Here is a 23,177-nt window from a genome sequence, read left to right as displayed (position 1 = left end):
GTTTTTTATTTATTCTATTTTACCTTATTTAACTAGGCAAGTCAGTTAAGAACAAATTCTTATTTTCAATGACAGCCTAGGAACAGTGGGTTAACTGCCTGTTCAGGTGCAGAACGACAGATTTGGACCTTGTCAACTCAGGGATTTGAACTTGCAAACACCTAACCACTAGGCTACCCTGCCACCCCATCATAGTGCTTGATGATTTTTGTGACTGCCCTTGAAGAAACAAAGTTCTTGAAATGTTCCGGATTGACTAACCTTCATGTGTTATAGTAATGATGGACTGCCGTTTCTCTTTCCTTATTTGAGCTGTTCTTGCCATAATATGGACTTGGTCTTTCACCAAATAGGACTATCTTCTGTATACCACCGCTACCTTGTCACAACACAACTGATTGGCTCAAACACATTACGGGGGAAATAAATTCCACAAATTAACAAATTAACTTTTAACAAGACACACCTGTTGACTACCTCATGAAGCTGTTTGAGAGAATGCCAAGAGTTTGCAAAGCTGTAATCAAGGAAAAGGGTGGCAGCAGAGTAGCCTAGTGGTTAGAGTGTTGGACTAATAACCAAAAGGTTGCAAGTTCAAAACACAGAGCGGATGTTCTGCCCCTGAACAGGCAGTTTAACCCACTGTTCCTAGGCCGTCATTGAAAATAAAAAGTTGTTCCTAACTGACTAGCCTAGTTAAATAAAGATGAAAAAATAATACTTTGAAGAATCTAAAATAAACATTTATGTACTTTTTTAGTTACTACATGATTCAATATGTTTTATTTCATAGTTTTGATGTCTTCAATATTATTCTACAATATAGAAATAGTAAAAAATTAAGAAAAACCCTTGAGTAGATGTGTCCAAACTTTTGACTGGTACTGTATATATATATACACACACACACACACACACACACACACAGTGGGGCAAAAAAGTATTTGTAGGATTTTTAATGAATTTATTTGCAAATTATGGTGGAAAATAAGTATTTTGTCTGTCATAGTTGAAGTGTACCTATGATGAAAATCACAGGCCTCTCTCATCTTTTTAAGTGGGAGAACTTGCACAATTAGTTGCTGACTAAATACTTTTTTGCCCACTGTATATATAATGGAGGGTATGGACAGTATTGACAGTATATGAATAGGAAAGGAAAGGTGTGTACAGCAGTAGTTATATAGGGTGAGCCTTGATTAGAATACAGTATATACATATGACATGGGTAAAACAGGAAGTAAACATTATAAAAGTGACCAGTGTTCAATGACTTTGTACAGTGCTTTCAGAAAGTATTCAGACCCCTTGACTTTTTCTACATTTGATTAGGTTACAGCCTTACTCTAAAATTGATTAAATAGTTTTTTCCCTAATCAATCTACACACATTATTCTACACACAATAACCCATAATGACAAAGCAAAATAACGTTTTTTAGACATTACTGGGTATTAAGCTACAAGCTTGGCACAACTGTATTTGGGGAGGTTCTCCCATTCTTCTCTGCAGATCCTCTCAAGCTCTGGTTGGAAGGGGAGCGTCGCTGCACAGCTATTTTCAGGTCACTCCAGAGATGTTCGAACGGGTTCAAGTCTGGTCTCTGGCTGGGCCACTCAAGGACATTCAGAGACTTGTCCCGAAGCCACTCCTGCGTTGTCTTGGCTTTGTGCTTAAGGTCATTGTCCTGTTGGAAGGTGAACATTTGCCCCAGTTTAAGGTCCTGAGCGCTCTGCAGCAGGTTTTCATCGAGGATCTTTCTGTACTTTGCTCCGTTCATCTTTCCCTCGATCCTGACTAGTCTCCCAGTCCCTGCCGCTGAAAAACATCCCCACAGCATGATGCTGCCACCACCATAGCAATGGTGCCAGCTTTCCTCTAGATGTGATGCCTGGAATTCAGTCCAAATAGTTTAATCTTGGTTCTATCAGTGAATACCAGTGAATCTTGTGAACCAAGGCCCTTCTCCCCCGATTGCTAAGTTTGGCTGGGCGGCCAGCTCTAGAGATTCTTGGTGATTCCAAAGTTCTTCCATTTAAGAATGAGGCCACTGTGTTCTTGGGGACCTTCAACGCTGCAGAATTTTTTTGGTACTCTTCCCCAGATCTGTGCCACGACAGAATGCTCTCTTGGGTCTCTACGGACAATTCCTTCGACCTCATGGCTTGGTTTTTGCTTTGACATGCATTGCCAACTGTGGAACCTTATATAGACAGGTGTGTCATTTCCAAATCATTTCCAATCAATTTAATTTACCACAGGTGGACTCCAATCAAGTTGTAAAAACATCTCAAGGATGTTCAATGGAAACAGGATGCACCTGAGCTCAATTTCGAGTCTCATAGCAAAGGGTCTGAATACTTTTGTATGTTTTTTATTTGTATTTCTTTTATTTGCAAACATTTCTAAAAGCCTGTTTTTAGCTTCGTCATTATGTGGTATTGTTTGTAGATTGTTGAGGAATTGTTTTAATTTAAATCATTTTACATTTAAATTGGAACCTTACAAAAGGTGGATACATTCAAGGGGTCTGAATACTTTCTGAAGGCACTGTACATGGGACAGAACTTTGGATCCATAAATGGAAGAAGTTTGGAGCCATCCAGAACCTCTCTAGAGCTGGCAGCACAGCCAAACTGAGCAATCTCTAAACTGGAGTTGACAGTAGTTTTTCAGGACCACAAAAGTTAATCATTTACAATATTAACAAGTCATGCTCTACTTTGGACAGTAGCTCCAAAGGTACATGAGACACTACCATCTCCTGAAGCCCTAATGTCCAGTATCGGATTATAGTATGTCAGTGCCACAGTTAGTATCCTGCGGAACAGGCTCCTGGTTCCTCCTCAGCCTCTCCTGTCCTCTTAGACCCAGTCCATCCCGCTGGTCTTGGGCAGGTGTCAGGGCTGGACGGTGAGGTGGTGAGACATGGCTGCAGCGGCACAGACTCCCAGGGGTCCTCAACCCCTGCACCAACACAGTCCTGGGGCAGCCCGGCCAGCCGTAACATTGCCGAACCCCCCACAAACCCTCTCAGCCCCCCAGCCAGTGCCCGTGAGGCTGCCCTGAGCCCCCCTGCCCGCCTTCGTCGCCCTGATGCTGCCCCCCTACCTCGCCCCAAAGCCAGTTCAGTCAGGAAGCCCAGGCTCTGGGAGGGGAGGCTGAAGAGCGGCAGCCCCCTGAAGAGCTCAGGTAGGGGGCGGCAGCCGCCGGGAGGCAGACACTCAAACTGCACAAGGGTGAAGCGTTCGCCGGCGCGGCCCTGCAAGTAGTCCGCTAGAATGCAGCTGAGCGAGGCACTGAAGACATCCGAATACGGAGAACGACACCCCACCCCTGACTCCCCATCCTCGTCACACTCCCTCCCCCAGAGAGTATCCCTCTCCCAGCCCCGGCTGCCCCGACTGCCCCACTCCTCAGCCCTCTCCCAGGCTGCCTGGGTCAGCACCAGCACCACTTTCCCCCCCTGTCTCTGCAGGCGATCAAGCCGGGAGTGGAGCCATGGAACTGGTCCCAGGACACTGAGCTCGGCCTGGCTCCACAGGTCTAGAGATACACTGAAGCCCAGAGAGGAGAGGGACAAGCCCAGACGACACACCAGACCCAGCACAGCCTGATCATTGTCAGGAGGGTACAGCAACACAATGTGGCCACCTCCTACTGCACCTGGGAGAGAGAGGGAGAGGGAGAGGGAGAGGGGGGGGGGGGAGGACAGAAAGGATAGAGAGAGGGTGGTTATTCTTCTGAAGCATGAAGAAATAATATAATTGGATTCAGATATAATTGGAGACAGTGAATTGTGAGGGAATGTTTTAAAGGCTTATCTCACCTTTTATGTCCTCATCTTTCAACCATCTCCACACGTATCCTGTGGGGGAGATAAAAAGTGCAAGAATAATGATGAGATGTGTGTGCCGAAAATGTCAGGATGGCACCCAGGCTAGTAATATTAGATTCATATATAGTTAATACATTTAGTGATTAGGTAGGTAATAATATTGATAATATATAGCTGCATCACTAACCTTTGAGAGCACCATGTATGACGTAGGCCCCAAGTATTGCCAAACAGATTAGTAGCAGCCCTATCAGGAGAGTCAGGAGCCATCGGTTCCGTTGTGCTATAGGGGAAGTCAGTCTGATTACATACAGCTGTGGACCAATGCCTCATAATCCATCATTGTATCCATTATTTCTGCCAAATATCCTCTTTAGCTAATTTAGCACTAATCTCTATGCTGCTCGTTATAGAGACACAGATTAACCAAAGACCTAACCTGTTAATAATCCAGTATATTCCACTCTTAGTAAAAAGGGTTCCAAAAAGGTTCTTCGCCTTTGACCCATAGGATAACCATTTTTGGTTCCAGGTAGAACCCTCTGTGAAAAGGGTTCTACCTGGAACCAAAATGGGTTCTGCAAAGGGTTCTCATATGGGGACAGCAAATTAACCATTTTGGTTTCTTTTCCTTTTTTCTAAGAGTGTGGGTCAGTTGCATTAATGAATTGATGACCATTTAACCAATCCTTAGTACAGCCAAATACAGCATACAACCAGTTTAGAACTATAGGTAAACCTTATAAAATGTAACATATTGACCCTCAGGGGTGAAATGCATACTTGCAAATGGACACACGGGATCCAGCTTTGTATCCATCCCCTGTACTTTCATCTAGACAACAAGAAACAGTGCGGTGTCAGGCATAAACACTTACAGTACTGCATTACAGAGTAAGTACAGGCTCACAATTTCATTCAAACAGTGCACTCTGTCCACAGGTCAGTGGAGAAGTGTTTACCTGGACACACAGAGCAGGATGAGGGTTCACATTGATGAACTCTCCTTTTTTCTGAAAAAAACCCCAACAGAAACAGAAACTCAACAGTCAGTAAGGTCCTCAGTAAGGTCAAAGGTGAAGGGTAAGTCGACCTCACACGGTAGGCCTTACCCAGTGTCCGTGGAGAGTGGGCGTCCACCCGGCATGTGTGTGCTTGTGCATCCTCTGCCTGGAGCCCTTCAACTCCTCGCAATGCCCCCCCGCTGAGCCCCTTCTACACAGCCACAGTTCCCCCTCCAGGCGACAGGGGGCAGTCACGTTCCAACTCAGCACTGTGCCGTTCCCCACCTTTGTCTGAGCCTCCTCCACTGACAAGGACACGTTGTTGTCCCACATTCTTCTGAAAAGCTCTGAGAGAGGAATGGAGACATTTGGGTGTTACAATAACAAATGTTTCCAGTCCAGAGTCAAGAGTTCTGTGGTAGGGAGGGAATCTGATTGAACTCCTTACCTTTGTTGTTCATGAAGGGGCAGATCTCTCTGCGTAGATTATGTCCCTTCCACCAAACCTGTTGTAAAGCAACATACAAGGAATGTGCAAAGGTGACTCCTGCATGACAATGATAATGAATATTCAATTCAGCTTTGGAAACAAGTTGTTCCTCAGATTCGGTATGCCGAGCTGCAGAAAAATCAAGCAATGTTTACCTGAAAGCACAGGCAGGGCGCTATAGACCTCAAAGGAATGCTCATCTCTCTCTGGCTCTGAAAGAAGAAGAAAGGGCGTGAGAAAGAGAAGGTGACAGTGAGTAAGGAGGTCACAGCTGGACCTTGTAAAAAAAATGTGTGACTTTTCTTTATACATACTGACCCACTTCTGGTATCTGCAAGGTTCTCCAGTCCCGAACATCTGGCACATGCCCATCTCACTGGTTGGTGTCTTGTTAGAACTGTCCAGTTGGAGCACAGCCACACCTCTCTTCTTATCAATCACAGCTCTGAGCTTGGGCGCTGAGACATATAGTACCGGTCAACATTTTGGACACACCTATTCATTCAAAGGTTTTTCTTTGTTTTTACCATTTTTAGATATTGTAGAATAATAGTGAAAACATCAAAACTATGAAATAATATGGAATCATGTAGTAACCAAAAAGTTTAAATAAATCAAAATATATTTTATATCTGAGATTCTTCAAAGTAGCCACCCTTTCCCTTGGTGACAGCCTTGCACAAGCTTTGTATTCTCTCAACCAGATTCATGTGGTAGTCAACTGGAATGCATTTAAATTGACAAGTGTGATTTGTTAAAAGTTAATTTGTGGAATTTCTTTCCTTCTTGATGGGTTTGAGCCAATCAGTTGTGTTGTGACAAGGTAGGGGTGGTATACAGAAGTTATCACACTCTTCCAACCGGGATGTCTTAGTCGTGTCTGAATCCTGGCTTAGAAAAAACACCAAAAACCTTGAAATCTCCATCGCTAATTATAACATTTTCCGCCAAGATAGAACTGCCAAAGGGGGCGGTGTTGCATCTACTGCAAAGATAGCCTGCAGAGTTCTGTCTTACTATCCAAGTCTGTACACAAACAATTCGAGCTTCTACTTCTAAAAATTCACCTTTTCAGAAACAAGTCTCTCACTGGTGCCGCTTGCTATAGACCTCCCTCTGCCCCCAGCTGTGCCCTCGACACCATATGTGAATTGATTGCCCCCCATCTATCTTCTGAGCTCGTGCTACTAGGTGACCTAAACTGGGATATGCTTAACACCCCGGCCATCCAACAATCCAAGCTTGATGCCCTCAATCTCACACAAATTATCAATGAACCTACCAGGTACAACTCCAAATCCGTAAACACGGGCACCCTCATAGATATCATCCTAACTAACTTGCCCTCCAAATACACCTCTGCTGTTTTCAATCAAGATCTCAGCGATCACTGCCTCATTGCCTGCATCTGTAATGGGTCTGCGACCAAACGACCACCCCTCATTACTGTCAAACGCTCCCTAAAACACTTCTGCGAGCAGGCCTTTCTAATTGACCTGGTCGGGGTATCCTGGAATGACATTGACCTCATCCCGTCAGTAGATGATGCCTGAATATTCTTTAAACGTGCCTTCCTCATCATCTTAAATAAGCATGCCCCATTCCAAAAATTTAGAACTAGGAATAGATATAGTCCTTGGTTCACTCCAGACCTTTCTGCCCTTGACCAGCACAAAAACATCCTGTGGCATTCTGCATTAGCATCGAATAGCCCCCGTGATATGCAACTTTTCAGGGAAGTTAGGAACAAATACACACAGGCAGTTAGGAAAGCTAAGGCTAGCTTTTTCAAACAGAAATTTGCATCCTGTAGTACTAACTCAAAACAGTTCTGGGACACTGTAAAGTCCATAGAGAATAAGAGCACCTCCTCCCAGTTGCCCACTGCTCTGAGGCTAGGAAATACTGTCACCACCGATAAATCCACTATAATTTAGAATTTCAATAAGCATTTCTCTACGGCTGGCCATGCTTTCCACCTGGCTGCTATTACCCCGGTCAACTGCCCGGCACCCTCCACAGCAACCTGCCAAAGCCCCTACCATTTCTCATTTACCCAAATCCAGATAGCTGATGTTCTGAAAGAGCTGCAAAATCTGGACCCCTACAAATCAGCCGGGCTAGACAATCTGGACCCTCTATTTCTAAAATTATCTGCCAAAATTGTTGCAACCCCTATTACTAGCCTGTTCAACCTCTTTCGTATCGTCTGAGATTCCGAAAGATTGGTAAGCTGACGCGGTCATCCCCCTCTTCAAAGGGGGAGACACTCTAGACCCAAACTGTTACAGACCTATATCTATCCTACCCTGTCTTTCTACAAGGTCTTCTTCGAAAGCTAAGTTAACAAACAGATTACCAACCATTTAGAATCCCACTGTATCTTCTCCGCTATGCAATCTGGTTTCAGAGCTGGTCATGGGTGCACCTCAGCCACGCTCAAGGTCCTAAACGACATCATAACTGCATAAGAGACATTACTGTGCAGCCGTATTCATTGACCTACCCCTTTTTCTCCCCAATTTCGTGGTATCCAATTGTTGTAGTAGCTACTATCTTGTCTCATTGCTACAACTCCCGTACGGGCTCGGGAGAGACGAAGGTTGAATGTATCGATACACAACCCAACCCGCCGTACTGCTTCTTAACACAGCGCGCATCCAACCCGGAAGCCAGCCGCACCACGGCTACACCGTGCACCTGGCAACCTTGGCTAGCGCGCACTGCGCCCGTCCCGCCACAGGAGTCACTGGTGTGCGATGAGACAAGGAGATCCCTACCGACCAATCCCTCCCTAACCCGGACGACGCTAGGCCAATTGTGCGTCGCCCCACGGACATCCCGGTTGCGGCCGGTTACGACAGAGCCTGGGCGCGAACCCAGGGACTCTGATGGCACAGCTGCCGCTGCAGTACAGCGCCCTTAACCACTGCGCCACCCGGGAGGCCCTGGCCAAAGCTTTCGACTCAGTCAATCAACACATTCTTATTGGCAGACTCGACAGCCTTGGTTTCTCAAATGATTGCCTCGCCTGGTTTACCAACTACTTCTCTGATAGAGTTCACTGTGTCAAATCGGGTGTGCCACAGGGTTCAATCCTCGGGCCGACTCTCTTCTCTGTATACATCAATGTAGTTTCTCTTGCTGCTGGTGATTCTCTGGTACACCTCTACGCAGGCGACACCATTCTGTATACTTCTGGCCCCTCTTTGGACACTGTGTTAGCTAACCTCCAGACGAGCTTCAATGCCATACAACTCTCCTTCCGTGGCCTCCAACTGCTCTTAAATACAAGTAAAACTAAATGCATGCTCTTCAACCGATCACTGCCCGCACCTGCCTGCCCGTCCAGCATCATTACTCTGGACGGCTCTGACTTAGAATACGTGGACAACTACAAATACCTAGGTGTCTGGTTAGACTGTAAACTCTCCTCCCAGACTCACATTAAGCATCTCCAATCCAAAATTAAATCTAGAATTGGCTTCCTATATCACAACAAAGCATCCTTCACTCATGCTGCCAAACATACCCTCGTAAAACTGACTATCCTACCGATCCTCGACTTTGGTGATGTCATCTATAAAATAGCCTCCAACACTCTACTCAACAAACTGGATGCAGTCTATCACAGTGCCATCCGTTTTGTCACCAAAGCCCCATACACTACCCACCATTGCGACCTGTACGCTCTTGTTGGTTGTCCCTCGCTTCATACTCGTTGCCAAACCTATGCTATGCTTTATCTTGGCCAGGTCGCAGTTGCAAATGAGAACTTGTTCTCAACTAGCCTACCTGGTTAAATAAAGGTGAAAAAAAAACACTGGCTACAGATTATCTACAAGTCTCTGCTAGGTAAAGCCTTATCTCAGCTCACTGGTCACCATAGCAGTACCCACTCGTAGCATACGCTCCAGCAGGTATATCTCACTGGTCACCCCCAAAGCCAAATCCTAATTTGTTCATCTTTCCTTCCAGTTCTCTGCTGCCAATGACTGGAACGAACTGCAAAAATCTCTGAAGATGGAGACTCATATCTCCCTCACTAGCTTTAATCACCAGCTGTCAGAGCAGCTCACAGATCACTGCACCTGTACATTGCCCATCTGTAAACAGCCCATCTATCTACCTACCTCATCCCCATACAGTATTTATTAATTTATCTTGCTCCTTTGCACTCCAGTATCTCTACTTGCACATTCATCTTCTGCACATCTACCATTCCAGTGTTTAATTGCTATATTGTAATTACTTCACCACCATGGCCTATTTATTGCCTTAACTCCCTTATCTTGCACTCACTGTATATAGACTTTTTGTTTCCTTTTGTTCTACTGTATTACTGACTATGTTTTTTTTATTCCGTGTGTAAGTCTGTGTTGTTGTATGTGTCGAATTGCTATGCTTTATTTTGGCCAGGTCGCAGTTGCAAATGAGAACTTGTTCTCAAATAGCCTACCTGGTTAAATAAAGGTGAAATAAAATAAAACAGCCCTATTTGGTAAAAGACCAAGTCTATATTATGGCAAGAACAGCTCAAATATGCAAAGAGAAACGACAGTCCATCACCAGACTGAAACATTAAAGGAAGACACAGAATTATCTCTGCTGCAGAGGATAAGTTCATTAGAGTTTCCAGCCTCAGATTGCAGCCCAAATAAATGCTTCACAGAGTTCAAATAACAGACACATCTCAACATCAACTGTTCAGAGGAGATTGCGTGGATCAGGCCTTCATGGTCGAATTGCTGCAAAGAAACCACTACTAAGGACACCAATAAGAAGAAGAGACTTACTTGGGCCAAGAAACACGAGCAATGGACATTAAACCGATGGAAATCTGTCCTCTGGTCTGATGAGTCCAAATTGGAGATGTTTGGTTCCAACCGCCGTGTCTTTGTGAGATGCAGAGTAGGTGAACGGATGATCTCCGCATGTGTGGTTCCCACCGTGAAGCATGTGGGAGGTGTGATGGTGGGGGTGCTTTGCTGGTGACACTGTCTGTGATTTATTTAGAATTCAAGGTACACTTAACCAGCATGGCTACCACAGCATTCTGCAGCAATACGCCTTCCCATCTGGTTTGGGGTAAATGGGACTATATTTTGTTTTCAACAGGACAATGACCAAACACACCTCCAGGCTGTGTAATGGCTATTTGACCAAGAAGGAGAGTGATGGAGTGCTGCGTCAGATGACCTAGACTACACAATCACCCAACCCCAACTAAATTGAGATAGTTTGAGATGAGTTGGACCGCAGAGTGAAGGAAAAGCAGCCAACAAGTGCTCAGCATATGCGGGAACTCCTGCAAGACTGTTGGAAAAGCATTCCAGGTGAAGCTGGTTGAGAGACTACCAAGAGTGTGCAAAGCTGTCATCAATGCAAAGGGTGGCTACTTTGAAGAATCTCAAATCTAAAATGTATTTGAATTTGTTTAAAACTTTTTTGGTTGCTAGATGATTCCATGTGTTATTTCATAGTTTTGATGTCTACACTATTATTCTACAATGTAGAAAATAGTAAATATAAAGAAAAATCCTTGAATGAGTAGGTGTGTGCAAACGTTTGACTGGTGCTGTATATCAAATGTCAATCAATAAGAGATGTAAAGGTTTAAACTAAAGCAGGTACAGTATAATACTATGGGGATGCAGGGTTGCATTATACATTACAGTGACTCACCATCACATTCTTTCACAACACCATCTAGGTCAGGAGAACAAACTAAGAGATAGAGTGGGGGAGAGAGAGACAGACAGAGAGAGAGAGAGAGAGAGAGAGAGAGAGAGAGAGAGAGAGAGAGAGAGGTAGTCAAAATTCATGATCTGAGGAATGTACACTACCAGTCAAAAGTTTTAGAACACCTAACCATTCAAGGGTTTTTCTTTATTTTTTACTATTTTCTACATTGTAGAATAATAATGAAGACTTCAAAACTATTAAATAACACATATGGAATCATGTAGTAACCAAAAAAGTGTTAAGCAAATCAAAATATATTTTAAATTGGAGATTCTTCAAATAGCCATCCTTTGCCTTGATGACAGCTTTGTACACTCTTGGCATTCTCTCAAACAGCTTAATGAGGTAGTCACCTAGAATGCACTTAAATTAACAGGTGTGCCTTCTTAAAAGTTAACTTGAGGAATTTCTTTCCTTCTTAATGCGTTTGAGCTAATCAGTTGTGTTGTGACAAGGTAGGGATGGTAAACAGAAGATAGCCCTATTTGGCAAAAGAACAAGTCCATATTATGGCAAGAACAGCTCAAATAAGCAAATAGAAGTGACAGTCCATCATTACTTTAAGACATGAAGGTCAGTCAATATGGAACATTTCAAGAACTTTTAAAGTTTGTTCAAGGGCTGTCGAAAACCATCAAGCGCTATGATGAAACTGGCTCTCATGAGGACTGCCACAGGAAAGGAAGACCCAGAGTTACCTCTGCTGCAGAGGATAAGTTCATTAGAGTTTCCAGCCTCAGAAAAGGGGGAATTAACTGCACCTCAGATTGAAGTCCAAATAAATGCTTCACAGAGTTCAAGTATCAGACACATCTCAACATCAACTGTTCAAAGGAGATTGCGTGAATCAGGCCTTCATGGTCGAATTGCTGCAAAGAAACCACTACTAAAGGACCCCAATAATAAGAAGAGACATGCTTGGGCCAAGAAACACAAGCAATGGACATTAGACCAGTTGAAATATGTCCTTTGGTCTGATGAGTCCAAATTGGAGATGTTTGGTTCCAACCTCCGTGTCTTTGTGAGACGCGGTGCATGTAACCTGATGATCTCCACATGTGTGGTTCCCACTGTGAAGCATGGAGGAGGAGGTGTGATGGTGGGGATTGCTTTGCTGGTGACACTGTCAGTGATTTATTTAGAATTTAAGGCACACTTAACCAGCATGGCTACCACAGCATTCTGCAGCGATGCGCCATCCCATCTGGTTTGAGCTTAGTGGGACTATAATTTGTTTTTCAACAGGACAATGACCCAAAACACACCTCCAGGCTGTGTAAGGACTATTTTACCAAGAAGAAGAGTGATGAAGTGCTGCATCAGATGAACTGGCCTCCACAATCCCCTGACTTTGACCCAATTGAGATGGTTTGGGATGAGTGGGACCGCAGAGCGAAGGAAAAGCAGCCAACAAGTGCTCAGCATATGTGGGAACTCCTTCAAGACTGTTGGAAAAGCATTCCAGGTGAAGCTGGTTGAGAAAATGTCGAGAGTGTGCAAACTGTCATCAAGGCAAAGGGTTGCTATTTTGATTTGTTTAACACTTTTTTGGTTACTACATGATTCCATATGTGTTATTTCATAGTTTTGATGTCTTCACTATTATTCTATAATATAGAAAATAGTTTTTTTTTTTAATAATGAAAAACCCTTGAATGAGTAAGTGTTCTAAAACTTTTGACCGGTAGTGTATGCATATCAATAACATCTTTATAGTACAGCTATGGTATTGTGGTATAAAGAATGCCACTTACCATCTTCTAAGGAGGGGATAGTGGTGGTAACGGAGGTATATAATGCGTGGACGATGACTGGACTTCCATATTGTACTGGCTCTGGCTCCAACAATATGGACAGCCACAGCTACAGAAGTCAAACATGAACCTATTATATACTAGGCTATTGGTTCTTTCCACTAAACAACCCTAGCAGTGCCCAAAGTTACCCAAAATAACCCTAACATTTTTAATAGACAACAGTTTAATGACAGGCGATAAAGGGAATGTGTACCTCAGGAGGGTGCTGGTCCCCCAGAGCTGAATGGATCAATGTAAATGTCACTTCTTTGCAGCGATTCAAAATGTTTGGGTAGCTGTAACACACGGTTATAGAAGCTGCTGGAACACACAGTAGGAGAGACAACAAACAATGTATTATTTACCATGAGAAAGTGCAAAAGACACATGAACAGTCAACCACAAGTTTAGTTTGAGTGACTTTCATTTATTTTACTTGACCAACTTGTACGCGCAAGGAGTGCGTGTGGGTGTGTTTTCTCTCTTTTGACACACTCTTTTTGATTACCTGTTGTGCTGCGTGGCATCCCTAGGAGACTCTCTTCTCTTGATTCCTTCTGGTTAGAGCTGTCATCTTCGTCACTGTAGTCACCAGACACTTCCTGGTCCTCATGTTTATCTGGGACAGCAGAAACAGCAACAACATGTAATGTGCTGAGAACAGCAGAAGCAGCATCAACAAATGAGAACAGCAAGAGTTACGAATAACCTGCAAATGCCCCACAACCTATCAATACAACATATCAATACAACCTATCAATACATCAATACAACCTATCAATATAACCTATCAATACATCAATACAACCTATCAATATAATCTATCAATACATCAATACAACCTATCAATACAACCTATCAATACATCAATACAACCTATCAATATAATCTATCAATACATCAATACACCCTATCAATATAATCTATCAATACATCAATACAACCTATCAATACAACCTATCAATATAATCTATCAATACATCAATACACCCTATCAATACAACCTATCAATACATCAATACAACCTATCAATACATCCTATCAATACATCAATACATCCTATCAATACATCAATACAACCTATCAATACATCAATACAACCTATCAATACATCCTATCAATACATCAATACAACCTATCAATACATCCTATCAATACATCAATACAACCTATCAATACATCAATACAACCTATCAATACATCAATACAACCTATCAATATAATCTATCAATACATCAATACATCCTATCAATACATCAATACAACCTATCAATACATCAATAGAACCTATCAATACATCAATACATCCTATTAATACATCAATACAACCTATCAATACATCCTATCAATACATCAATACAACCTATCAATACATCCTATCAATACATCAATACAACCTATCAATACATCCTATCAATACATCAATACAACCTATCAATACATCAATGCAACCTATCAACATAATCTATCAATACAATCCTGCTGTAGGTATGGCATGCTCCTGTCCCAGGCACAGTGACTTCCTGTTGGAGTTAAGGTTAGTTGTGTAGTTAGGGATAGTGGTATGGTAGAGTATGCACTAAAGACTGTGGAATAGCATCCAGACATCACAGTTGCCTATGATGATAGTGTCTGCTGCAACTGAATGGTTGAAGCAGTTGGGCTACCTTTGATTGTGAAGTAGACCGTGACTCGCAGGCAGGGTTTGCAGTATTGGCCGTTGGTGCAACACATAAACACGCTGAGCTCCAGCCGGCTAACTTTCACAGGACCCTTCATGCCAGGAAAGGCAACATCTAAGATGCAGAAGGGACAGAGAAATCGATTGAGAGCGAGAGAGAGAGAGAGATGTCAATGTCATGATGTGTTCTAATATATTTTGGCTTATGATGGACTATATATGATGCTTTGTATGGTCTCACCTTTAACACTGCAGTCAGTCAGGCCCTAAGGAAACATACCAGACCAGACATATGATTGTGTAATTATTATTTAAATACATAGTAATAATTCCACTTGATATACGTGATCCATGTTCTTCCGTTTAACTGCACACAACTACACTAGAGGTCAATTCTCATAACCTTGCTCCCAGAACCGTATCCTTGGAAATGGTCAACAGCAGTGGAGATGGAACACTCAAGCCCTAGGATTGGGTGTCACGCTCTAGCCTGGTCATGAATACATAATGAGCATTAAAACTTTGATGTGTCTGTGTGTGCTACAGTACAGACTGAGGTACATCGCATCTGTCAATCAAAACATAAATCTGCTCACTCAAACTGATCAAGTGTTTAACCAGCACTGACCCATTCCCGTTTTCCACATTTTGCTATGTTAACCCTTGTTCTAAAATGGATTAGATGTTTTTTTAAATCCTCATCAATCTACACACAATACCCCACAATGACAAAGTGAAAACAGAAATACCTTATTTACAGTTGAAGTCTGAAGTTTACATACACCTTAGCCAAATACATTTAAACTCAGTTTTTCACAATTCCTGACATTTAATCCTAGTAAAAATTCCATGTCTTAGGTCAGCTAGGATCACCACTTTATTTTAAGAATGTGAAATGTCAGAATAATAGTAGAGAATGATTTATTTCAGCTTTTATTTCTTTCATCACATTCTCAGTGGGTCAGAAGTTTACATACACTCAATTAGTATTTGGTAGCATTGCCTTTAAATTGTTTAACTTGGGTCAAACGTTTCGGGTAGCCTTCCACAAGCTTCCCACAATAAGTTGGGTGAATTTTGGCCCATTCCTCCTGACAGAGCTGGTGTAATTTGTAGGCCTCCTTGCGCGAACACATTTTCAGTTCTGCCCACAGGTTTTCTATAGGATTGAGGTCAGGGCTTTGTGATGGCCACTCCAATACCTTGACTTTGTTGTCCTTAAGCCATTTTGCCACAACTTTGGAAGTATGCTTGGGGTCATTGTCCATTTGGAAGACCCATTTGCGACCAAGCTTTAACTTCCTGACTGATGTTGCTTCAATATATCCACGTACTTTTTCCCTCATAATGTCAACTATTTTGTGAGGTGCAAAGCACCTCCACAACATGATGCTGCCAACCATGTTTCACCGTTGGGATGGTGTTCTTCGGCTTGCAAGCCTCCCCCTTTTTGCTCCAAACATAACAATGGTCATTATGGCCAAACAATTCTATTTTTGTTTCATCAGACCAGAGGACATTTCTCCAAAAAGTACGATCTTTGTCCCCATGTGCAGTTGCAATCGTAGTCTGGCTTTTTTATGGCGGTTTTGGAGCAGTGGCTTCTTCCTTACTGAGCGGCCTTTCAGGTTATGTCAACATAGGACTTGTTTTACTGTTGAAATAGATACTTTTGTACCTGTTTCCTGCATCTTGCTGTTGTTCTGGAATTGATTTGCACTTTTCGCACCAAAGTACGTTCATCTCTGGGAGACAGAACGCGTCTCCTTCCTGAGCGGTATGATGGCTGCGTGGTCGCATGGTGTTTATACTTGAATACTATTGTTTGTACAGATGAACATGGCATTTGCAAATTGCTCCCAAGGATGAACCAGACTTGTGGAGGTCTACCATTTGTTTTGTCTGATTAATTTGGATTTTCCCATGATGTCAAGCAAAGAGGCACTGAGTTTGAAGGTAGGCCTTGAAATACATCCACAGGTTCAACTCCAATTGACTCAAATTATGTCAATTAGCCTATCAGAAGCTTCTAAAGCCATGACATCATTTTCTGGAATTTCCAAGCTGTTTAAAGTGTATGTTGGGCCTCCCGGGTGGCGCAGTGGTTAAGGGCGCTGTACTGCAGCGCCAGCTGTGCCATCAGAGACTCTGGATTCGCGCCCAGGCTCTGTCGTAACCGGCCGCGACCGGGAGGTCCGCGGGGCGACGCACAATTGGCCTAGCGTCGTCCGGGTTAGGGAGGGTTTGGCAGATGTCCTTGTCTCATCGCGCACCAGCGACTCCTGTGGCGGGCCAGGCGCAGTGTGCGCTAACCAAGGTTGCCAGGTGCACAGTGTTTCCTCCGACACATTGGTGCGGCTGGCTTCCAGGTTGGATGCGCGCTGTGTAAAGAAGCAGTGCTGGGTTGTGTATCGGAGGACGCATGACTTTCAACCTTTGTCTCTCCCGAGCCCGTACGGGAGTTGTAGCAATGAGACAAGATAGTAGCTACTAAAAAAAAAAAACATAATTGGATACCACGAAATTGGGGAGAAAAAGGGGTCAAATTCAAACAAAAAAAAAAAAACTTTGTAAGCTTCTGACCCACTGGAATTGTGATATAATCTACTTTGTGCATGACGCAAGTAATTTTTCCAACAATTATTTATAAGTGAAATAATCTGTCTGTAAATAATTGTTGGAAAAATTACTTGCGCAAAGTAGATGTCCTGATCGACTTGCCAAAACTATAGTTTGTTAACAAAAAATTTGTGGAATGGTTGAAAAATAAGTTTTAATGTAAACTTAATGTAAACTTCCAACTTCAACTATGAGACTCGAAATTGAGCTCATCCTGTTTCCATTGATCATCCTGGAGATGTTTCTACAACTTGATTTGAGACCACCTGTGGTAAATTCAAAAAATTGGACATAATTTGGAAAGGCACAGACCTGTCTCTATAAGATTCCGCAGTTGACAGTGCATGTCAGAGCAAAAGGGTCGAAGGAATTGTCCATAGAGCTCCAAGACAGGATTGTGTCGAGGTACAGATCTGGGGAAGGGTACCAAAAAATGTCTGCAGCATTGAAGGTCCCCTAGAACACAGTGGCCTCCATCATTCTTAAATGGAAGAAGTTTGGAACTGTCACGACTTCCGTCGCGGCGTTCGGCAGTCGTCGTCACCGGCTTTCTAGCTGCCACCGATCCACGTTTCTTTTTCCATTTGTTATGTCTTGAATGTATACACCTGGTTCCCATTACATTATTATTATTTCCCTATTTAACCCTCTGGTTCTCATTATGTTTTGTGCGTGATTGTTCCTGGTTTTGTGTTAGGGTTTGTTATCCCTGCGTGGATTTATTGGCTGATTATTTTTCAGAGTAAAGTATGTTGTTTTACTCAGTTCTGTGTCCTGCGCCTGACTCCGTCCTCACCTCTGAACAACTGACACTTGACAGGAACCACCAAGATTCTTCCTAGAGCTGGCCACCAGGCCAAACTGAACAATCGGGGGAGAAATGCCTTGGTCAGGGAGGTGACCAAAAACTTGATGGTCCCTCTGACAGAGCTCCAGAGTTCCTCTGTGGAGATGAGAGAATCATCCAGAAGGACAACCATCTCTACAGCATTCCACCAATTAGGCCTTTGTGGTAGAGTGGCCAGACAGAAGCCACATGACAGCCCACTTGGACAGCCCACTTGGAGTTTGCCTAAAGGCACCTAAAGGAATCTCTGACCATGAGAAACAAGAATATCTGGTCTGATGAACAAGATTGAAGTCTTTGGCCTGAATGCCAAGCGTCACGTCAGGAGGAAACCTGGTACCATCCCTACGGTGAAGCATGGTGGTGGCAGCATCATACTGTAGGGGTGTTTTTCATGAGCAGGGACTGGGAGACTAGTCAGGATCAAGGGAAAGATAAACGGAGCAAAGTACAGAGATATCCTTGATGAAAACCTGCTCCAGAGCACTCAGGACCTCAGACTGGGGCGAAGGTTCACCTTCCAACAGGACAACAACCCTAAACACATAGCCAAGATAGGGTCTGAATACTTATGTAAATGTATTATTATTTTTTGCAAATATTTATAAAAACCTGTTTTTGCTTGTCATTATGGGGTATTTTGTGTAGATTAAAGAGGAAAAAAAATATTTTAGAATAAGGCTGTAATGTAGCAAAGTGTTGAAAAAGTCAAGGGGTCTGAATACTTTCCGAATGCACTGTATCCCAGACTAGATCAGGAATTTAGTTTTTTTTTGTACCTTTATTTTACTAGGCAAGTCAGTTAAGAACAAATTCTTATTTTCAATGACGGCCAAGGAACAGTGGGTTAACTGCCTGTTCAAGGGCAGAACGACAGATTTTGTACCTTGTCAGCTCGGGGATTTGAACTTGCAAATCCAATGCTCTAACCACTAGGCTACCCTGCCGCCCCAGTTGCAGGTACTCTAGATGTGATTTCTTTCTGACAGCCTCCTGCTAGATACGACATATGGCTGTGCATGGTGCGTGCACGTGAACTAAAGCTTGTCTGTGTGGTTGGTTTTGCATGTGTCCTCCACATATGACAGCTCACCCCCCACACACTCATATAAACACATACAAAGTCCACATTCATTTACATGTGGTAAAGAAAGCAACACAAGTGTGCACATGCACATCCAAGCACACAAGCACACACATATATGGCTGACCTGAGGCTGTCCTGAGTACACAAAATAAATAGGGTGGTACAGGTGGGATTCTCATAAGCAGTTATACTCAAACATTGTTGTAAGTACAGATCACACCAACATGCACAACATCCGACTTAATGGAAACTACAGGCCAAAACATTCCATGACCCCATCCAACATCATTAGAGAACAATCTGAGTAGACTGTCATAATGCTAAAACTATACAACCATATGGTAACACTTCATTTTAAGGGGTCCTTATTGTTATAGTGTAATTACACTATCCGGGATCCTTGGGACGTCCTTACTCTAAAACCTAACCCTAAACTTAACCCCTACCCTTACCTTGACCTTAACCCTTAGCTAACCCTTAGCTAACCCTTAACCCTTACCTTAACCATTTTAAATGTCAACTTCAATGGAGTAAGGACATCCCAAGGATACTTACCAATCATACTTTTATGCCATAGCTATACCTTATCAGTATGTAGTCTAAATACAGTACATGCACTATTAGCTTCATAATTTAAATAATAAAAAAATCAATAAACAATTTAAGAAAACCTGACAGGCCTCATGTTAATTTGCTCCTTCTTTTACCTGGTCGCAGGTGAGTCGACGTGCGCCATCTATCCTCTCTAGTGCACCTGCAGATGCGGACGTTAGCTGCAGCAGTAACAGTAGGACAAAGTGAGTGCAAGGGAACAGGCGAGCCATTGGCACTACAACACCCCGTACAGCGCTTCTGCGTCCAAGGTCCAGGCCTTCTTGTGCCAGTGCCCTGTCCGGAAAGTCTGTCTGGAAAAGTGGAGGTAGTTGCGCAGATCAGGCTGATTCTAACACCTTTACCTAGAGGCAAGATAATTATACTCGTCACAACCCAACATGTACTGGCAGTCCTCCAAAGTCACAGTGTTTCTCAGTGAGTTCTTTCCTGGGCACTGAAACAGGACCTGCCGAAGATCCTGGGCTACTGGAGACAGGCAGGCTTAACAGGATCCAACCTGGCTGAGAGAGAGAAGGGGGGGGGGGGGGGTAAGTTAATAAATTGCTAGCTGAAGTAGGCTACTAAAACTTTAAGCAGGCTACATTTCTGTATTGAATAAGATACATTTCTCAAGCACAGAACTAACTAATAACTCTATGTAATTAATATATCGATGCAGAGCAACTAATTAATATTTCAATTTCAAAGGTTAACTTCAATTTGACTTACAGTTGTGTGTGGACATGCACCTCCTGTATCAGGTTGATGGACAGTTCTCTAGCTAGTGATGCGGGTGCTCTGACACTACACCCAATCTCCTGAAAATATCTCAAATGACATTCTATGAATGTAGAGTGAGTGTGTGACAGCAAGGAGGAGGACAGAGGGGAGGTGTGTTTACCTGAAAAGGTGGCTCAATTGCACTGCATGGGGTTGGCAGTTAGATTTCTTGCTAATTTAGCTTTTTAAGTAAACCATGAGTCCAGTAGTTCTGAAAATGATGCTTATACAGACTCTGCTGCTTTCCATAGTCCACTAACAGGCAGGCACAGAATTTACAGAAGTTCAGTTGCAGTAGGCTAAACCCCTAAGGTCGAGTCTTATAAGCCTGAAATGAAACATTGTTAGCTTTTCTTTCTCCATAAGAGCTTAACCATTAACTAGTGACCTGAGATTGGCATGAGAGGGGAACAGAGGTAAATACCTAAAGTAGGCAGTCATTGTTCCATAGCCACTCTCAGAGCAGGCTGTCAGGTTTCAGCTGTTTCATGCTTTATGGTCTGATCCCAGGAATTCATTGGCACAGGCACACACACACATTTTATTATTATTTTGCATTAGTTTGTTTCACATATCTGGAAAATGTTGAAACAGACTTTGTTTGTTAGTTAGCTTGTTGACTAAGCCGGGGTATGAATGAGATGGTTAGATGTAGGTTAGAGATGGGCTATGCCAGGTACAGTATGTACTCTATGCCATACATACAGTAGTTTCTAAAGAAAATTAATCTGATCAGTCCTGTAAGTCTGGCTTGTTGTTTCGCAACATCAACCAGCTGTCAGCTCATTTGTTTTACTGATAACATCAACCGGTTGAGTGGGGCAGAAATTACAGCTTGTTCTGAGTTCAGTTTAATGGAGAGAACCTATCACGCACCTGCAATGTTGACAAGCTTTAAATAGGCACCTTTTCCACACAGATGCCTGAGGGAATAATGTTGATGTATGTTTGCTTAGCTGCTGTCAGAAAGATAAGCATGATGGACTTTAAGACATACTTACCATAGATAATACATAGAAGAAGATTGTCTATAGAAAGCATAAATGCAGAAGTTATTTTTATGAGGCCAACAGCTAATATCAAAGTGAAGGATATTTACAAAATAATACACATTTATTTTATTTTACAAAAGAGCATTACAAAATGTATGCAACAGGCCACACACAATGGTAGAATGATAGATAGGGTAAACGCATAAACATTTGTTCTGAATACAGTTCATTTTAAAGGGGGCAATCTGCAGTTCAAACAATAACAAAGTGTTTCTCCACCACTGTTTCAGTAAACAACCTGAGGGATGGGGCTGAAGAAACATAACCACTCTCAGAGCTATGGATGCCAGAGCTGACCATCCATGACATCACAATGATCCTTTTAAGCATGTTTTGAGGCTAGGTTATGCAGTGGATGTTTACAATAACCTTGTTTCGAAAAAGTTGAGTAAAACAAGCAAAATATTATTTTGGTTTCTGATGGGGTATGCCAGTTGAACTAAGCTCATGAGGCCTTATATTCTTCAAGAATAAATGGGTATATATAATTAATATATAGTAATGACATATTGCCCCTTTAAACTTGAAGGAAAACTGCTCTGTCTCTGTTAACTGCTTATTTCCAAACACAACCTACTACTGAAAAGCATGGCTGGAGAACATCTGTGTTATGGTATAATGCTCCAGATGCTTTGCATACAGTCTACGGTTGGAGCCCGTGGCTTCACTGACTTATTGGGAGAATGGAATGTGAGTCGTTGGTGATATTTGAATAATATTTGTTCACTGCCAATCTGAAGGGGCTTACTAACAGTAGTATAATATTAAAGAACTGTAGCTCAGTTGGTAAAGCATGGTGCTTGCAATGCCAGGATAGGGGGTTCGATTCCTGGGACCACCTGTACATAAAATGTATGCACGCATGACTGTAAGCTGCTTTGGATAAAAGCATCTGCTAAGTTCTTATATTCAAATGATAAATGTCAGGCTTTGATACTATAACAGGCTCTAAGTCTGCACTATGTGTGTCCATTAAGTAAATCAACACTTAAATATTCATTTTAATTGAACAAAAAGCTATCTGAATTAATAAGAGGTGCAATGAGAAAATACATTATTAATACAGAAGTCATTTTATCTTTGTTGAATGCTATGTTGATAATAACTATATACTGCAAAGTGAAATATTCTGAGAACAAATTATTCAAATTAAAACCATAATATCCTTGGACTAAAGCATGAGTCACTAAGGTGTCTATTTCTTATATACAGTAGGTTACAGTACACAGTCCATAGGAGCTCATTGGAGTAGACCGGTTGCTAAAGAGCTGTGTAGGAATGGTCTCTATACCCATACATAGATAATATAGCATCCATAATCCTCTATGGCACTGTGCATGACCAAGCAGTTCTACAGCCAACCAGTTTGAGAGATGGACAGGTGCTGGTTCAAGATGGGGCACGTTGATGCTGTGTACTTCAGCGGGTCATCATGTGGAAAGTGGAGGCTTAGGTAAAACAACAGTTTGGATATACAGTATGTGCCCCCAGAGCAAAGATATCACATTATTTGATTATATACTGTTGACATTGAGAATTATGAAGTATATCCTTTCTCTTCACTGGAGCACCTGTGGTGAGGTTATCCAGTTGTATACACTAAGTTGAAGTTACAACCTGAATTTCAGGCATACCCACTTAGAT

General features: G+C 42.6%; 2 protein-coding genes across 3 annotated transcripts in view; both read right to left on the bottom strand.

The window, feature by feature from the left end:
- Positions 1–752: 752 nt before the first annotated feature.
- Positions 753–19,931, bottom strand: LOC139368807 (interleukin-17 receptor C-like). The gene is given in 17 exon segments (XM_071108176.1): positions 753–2,896; positions 2,899–3,666; positions 3,830–3,868; positions 4,026–4,121; positions 4,622–4,673; positions 4,801–4,851; positions 4,951–5,189; positions 5,291–5,348; positions 5,488–5,544; positions 5,651–5,790; positions 11,018–11,059; positions 12,832–12,940; positions 13,088–13,194; positions 13,382–13,492; positions 14,541–14,669; positions 14,796–14,820; positions 19,815–19,931. Coding segments are annotated over 17 exon segments (2,172 nt in total). The 3' UTR covers positions 753–2,864.
- A 2,745-nt stretch (positions 19,932–22,676) lies between these two features.
- Positions 22,677–23,177, bottom strand: part of LOC139368806 (interleukin-17 receptor E-like) — a 15,650-nt gene continuing 15,149 nt past the window's right edge. For both annotated transcript variants that reach the window (XM_071108173.1, XM_071108175.1), the window contains exon 17: positions 22,677–23,177. This exon is cut by the window's right edge and continues 1,291 nt beyond it. The gene's annotated coding sequence lies outside the window, so the exon portion shown is untranslated.

This window comes from Oncorhynchus clarkii, chromosome 16 (assembly GCF_045791955.1).
Source record: "Oncorhynchus clarkii lewisi isolate Uvic-CL-2024 chromosome 16, UVic_Ocla_1.0, whole genome shotgun sequence".
Lineage (NCBI taxonomy): Eukaryota > Metazoa > Chordata > Actinopteri > Salmoniformes > Salmonidae > Oncorhynchus > Oncorhynchus clarkii.
The sequence above is the reverse complement of the archived record's forward strand: the minus strand, read 5'-3'. Positions and strand labels throughout refer to the sequence as shown.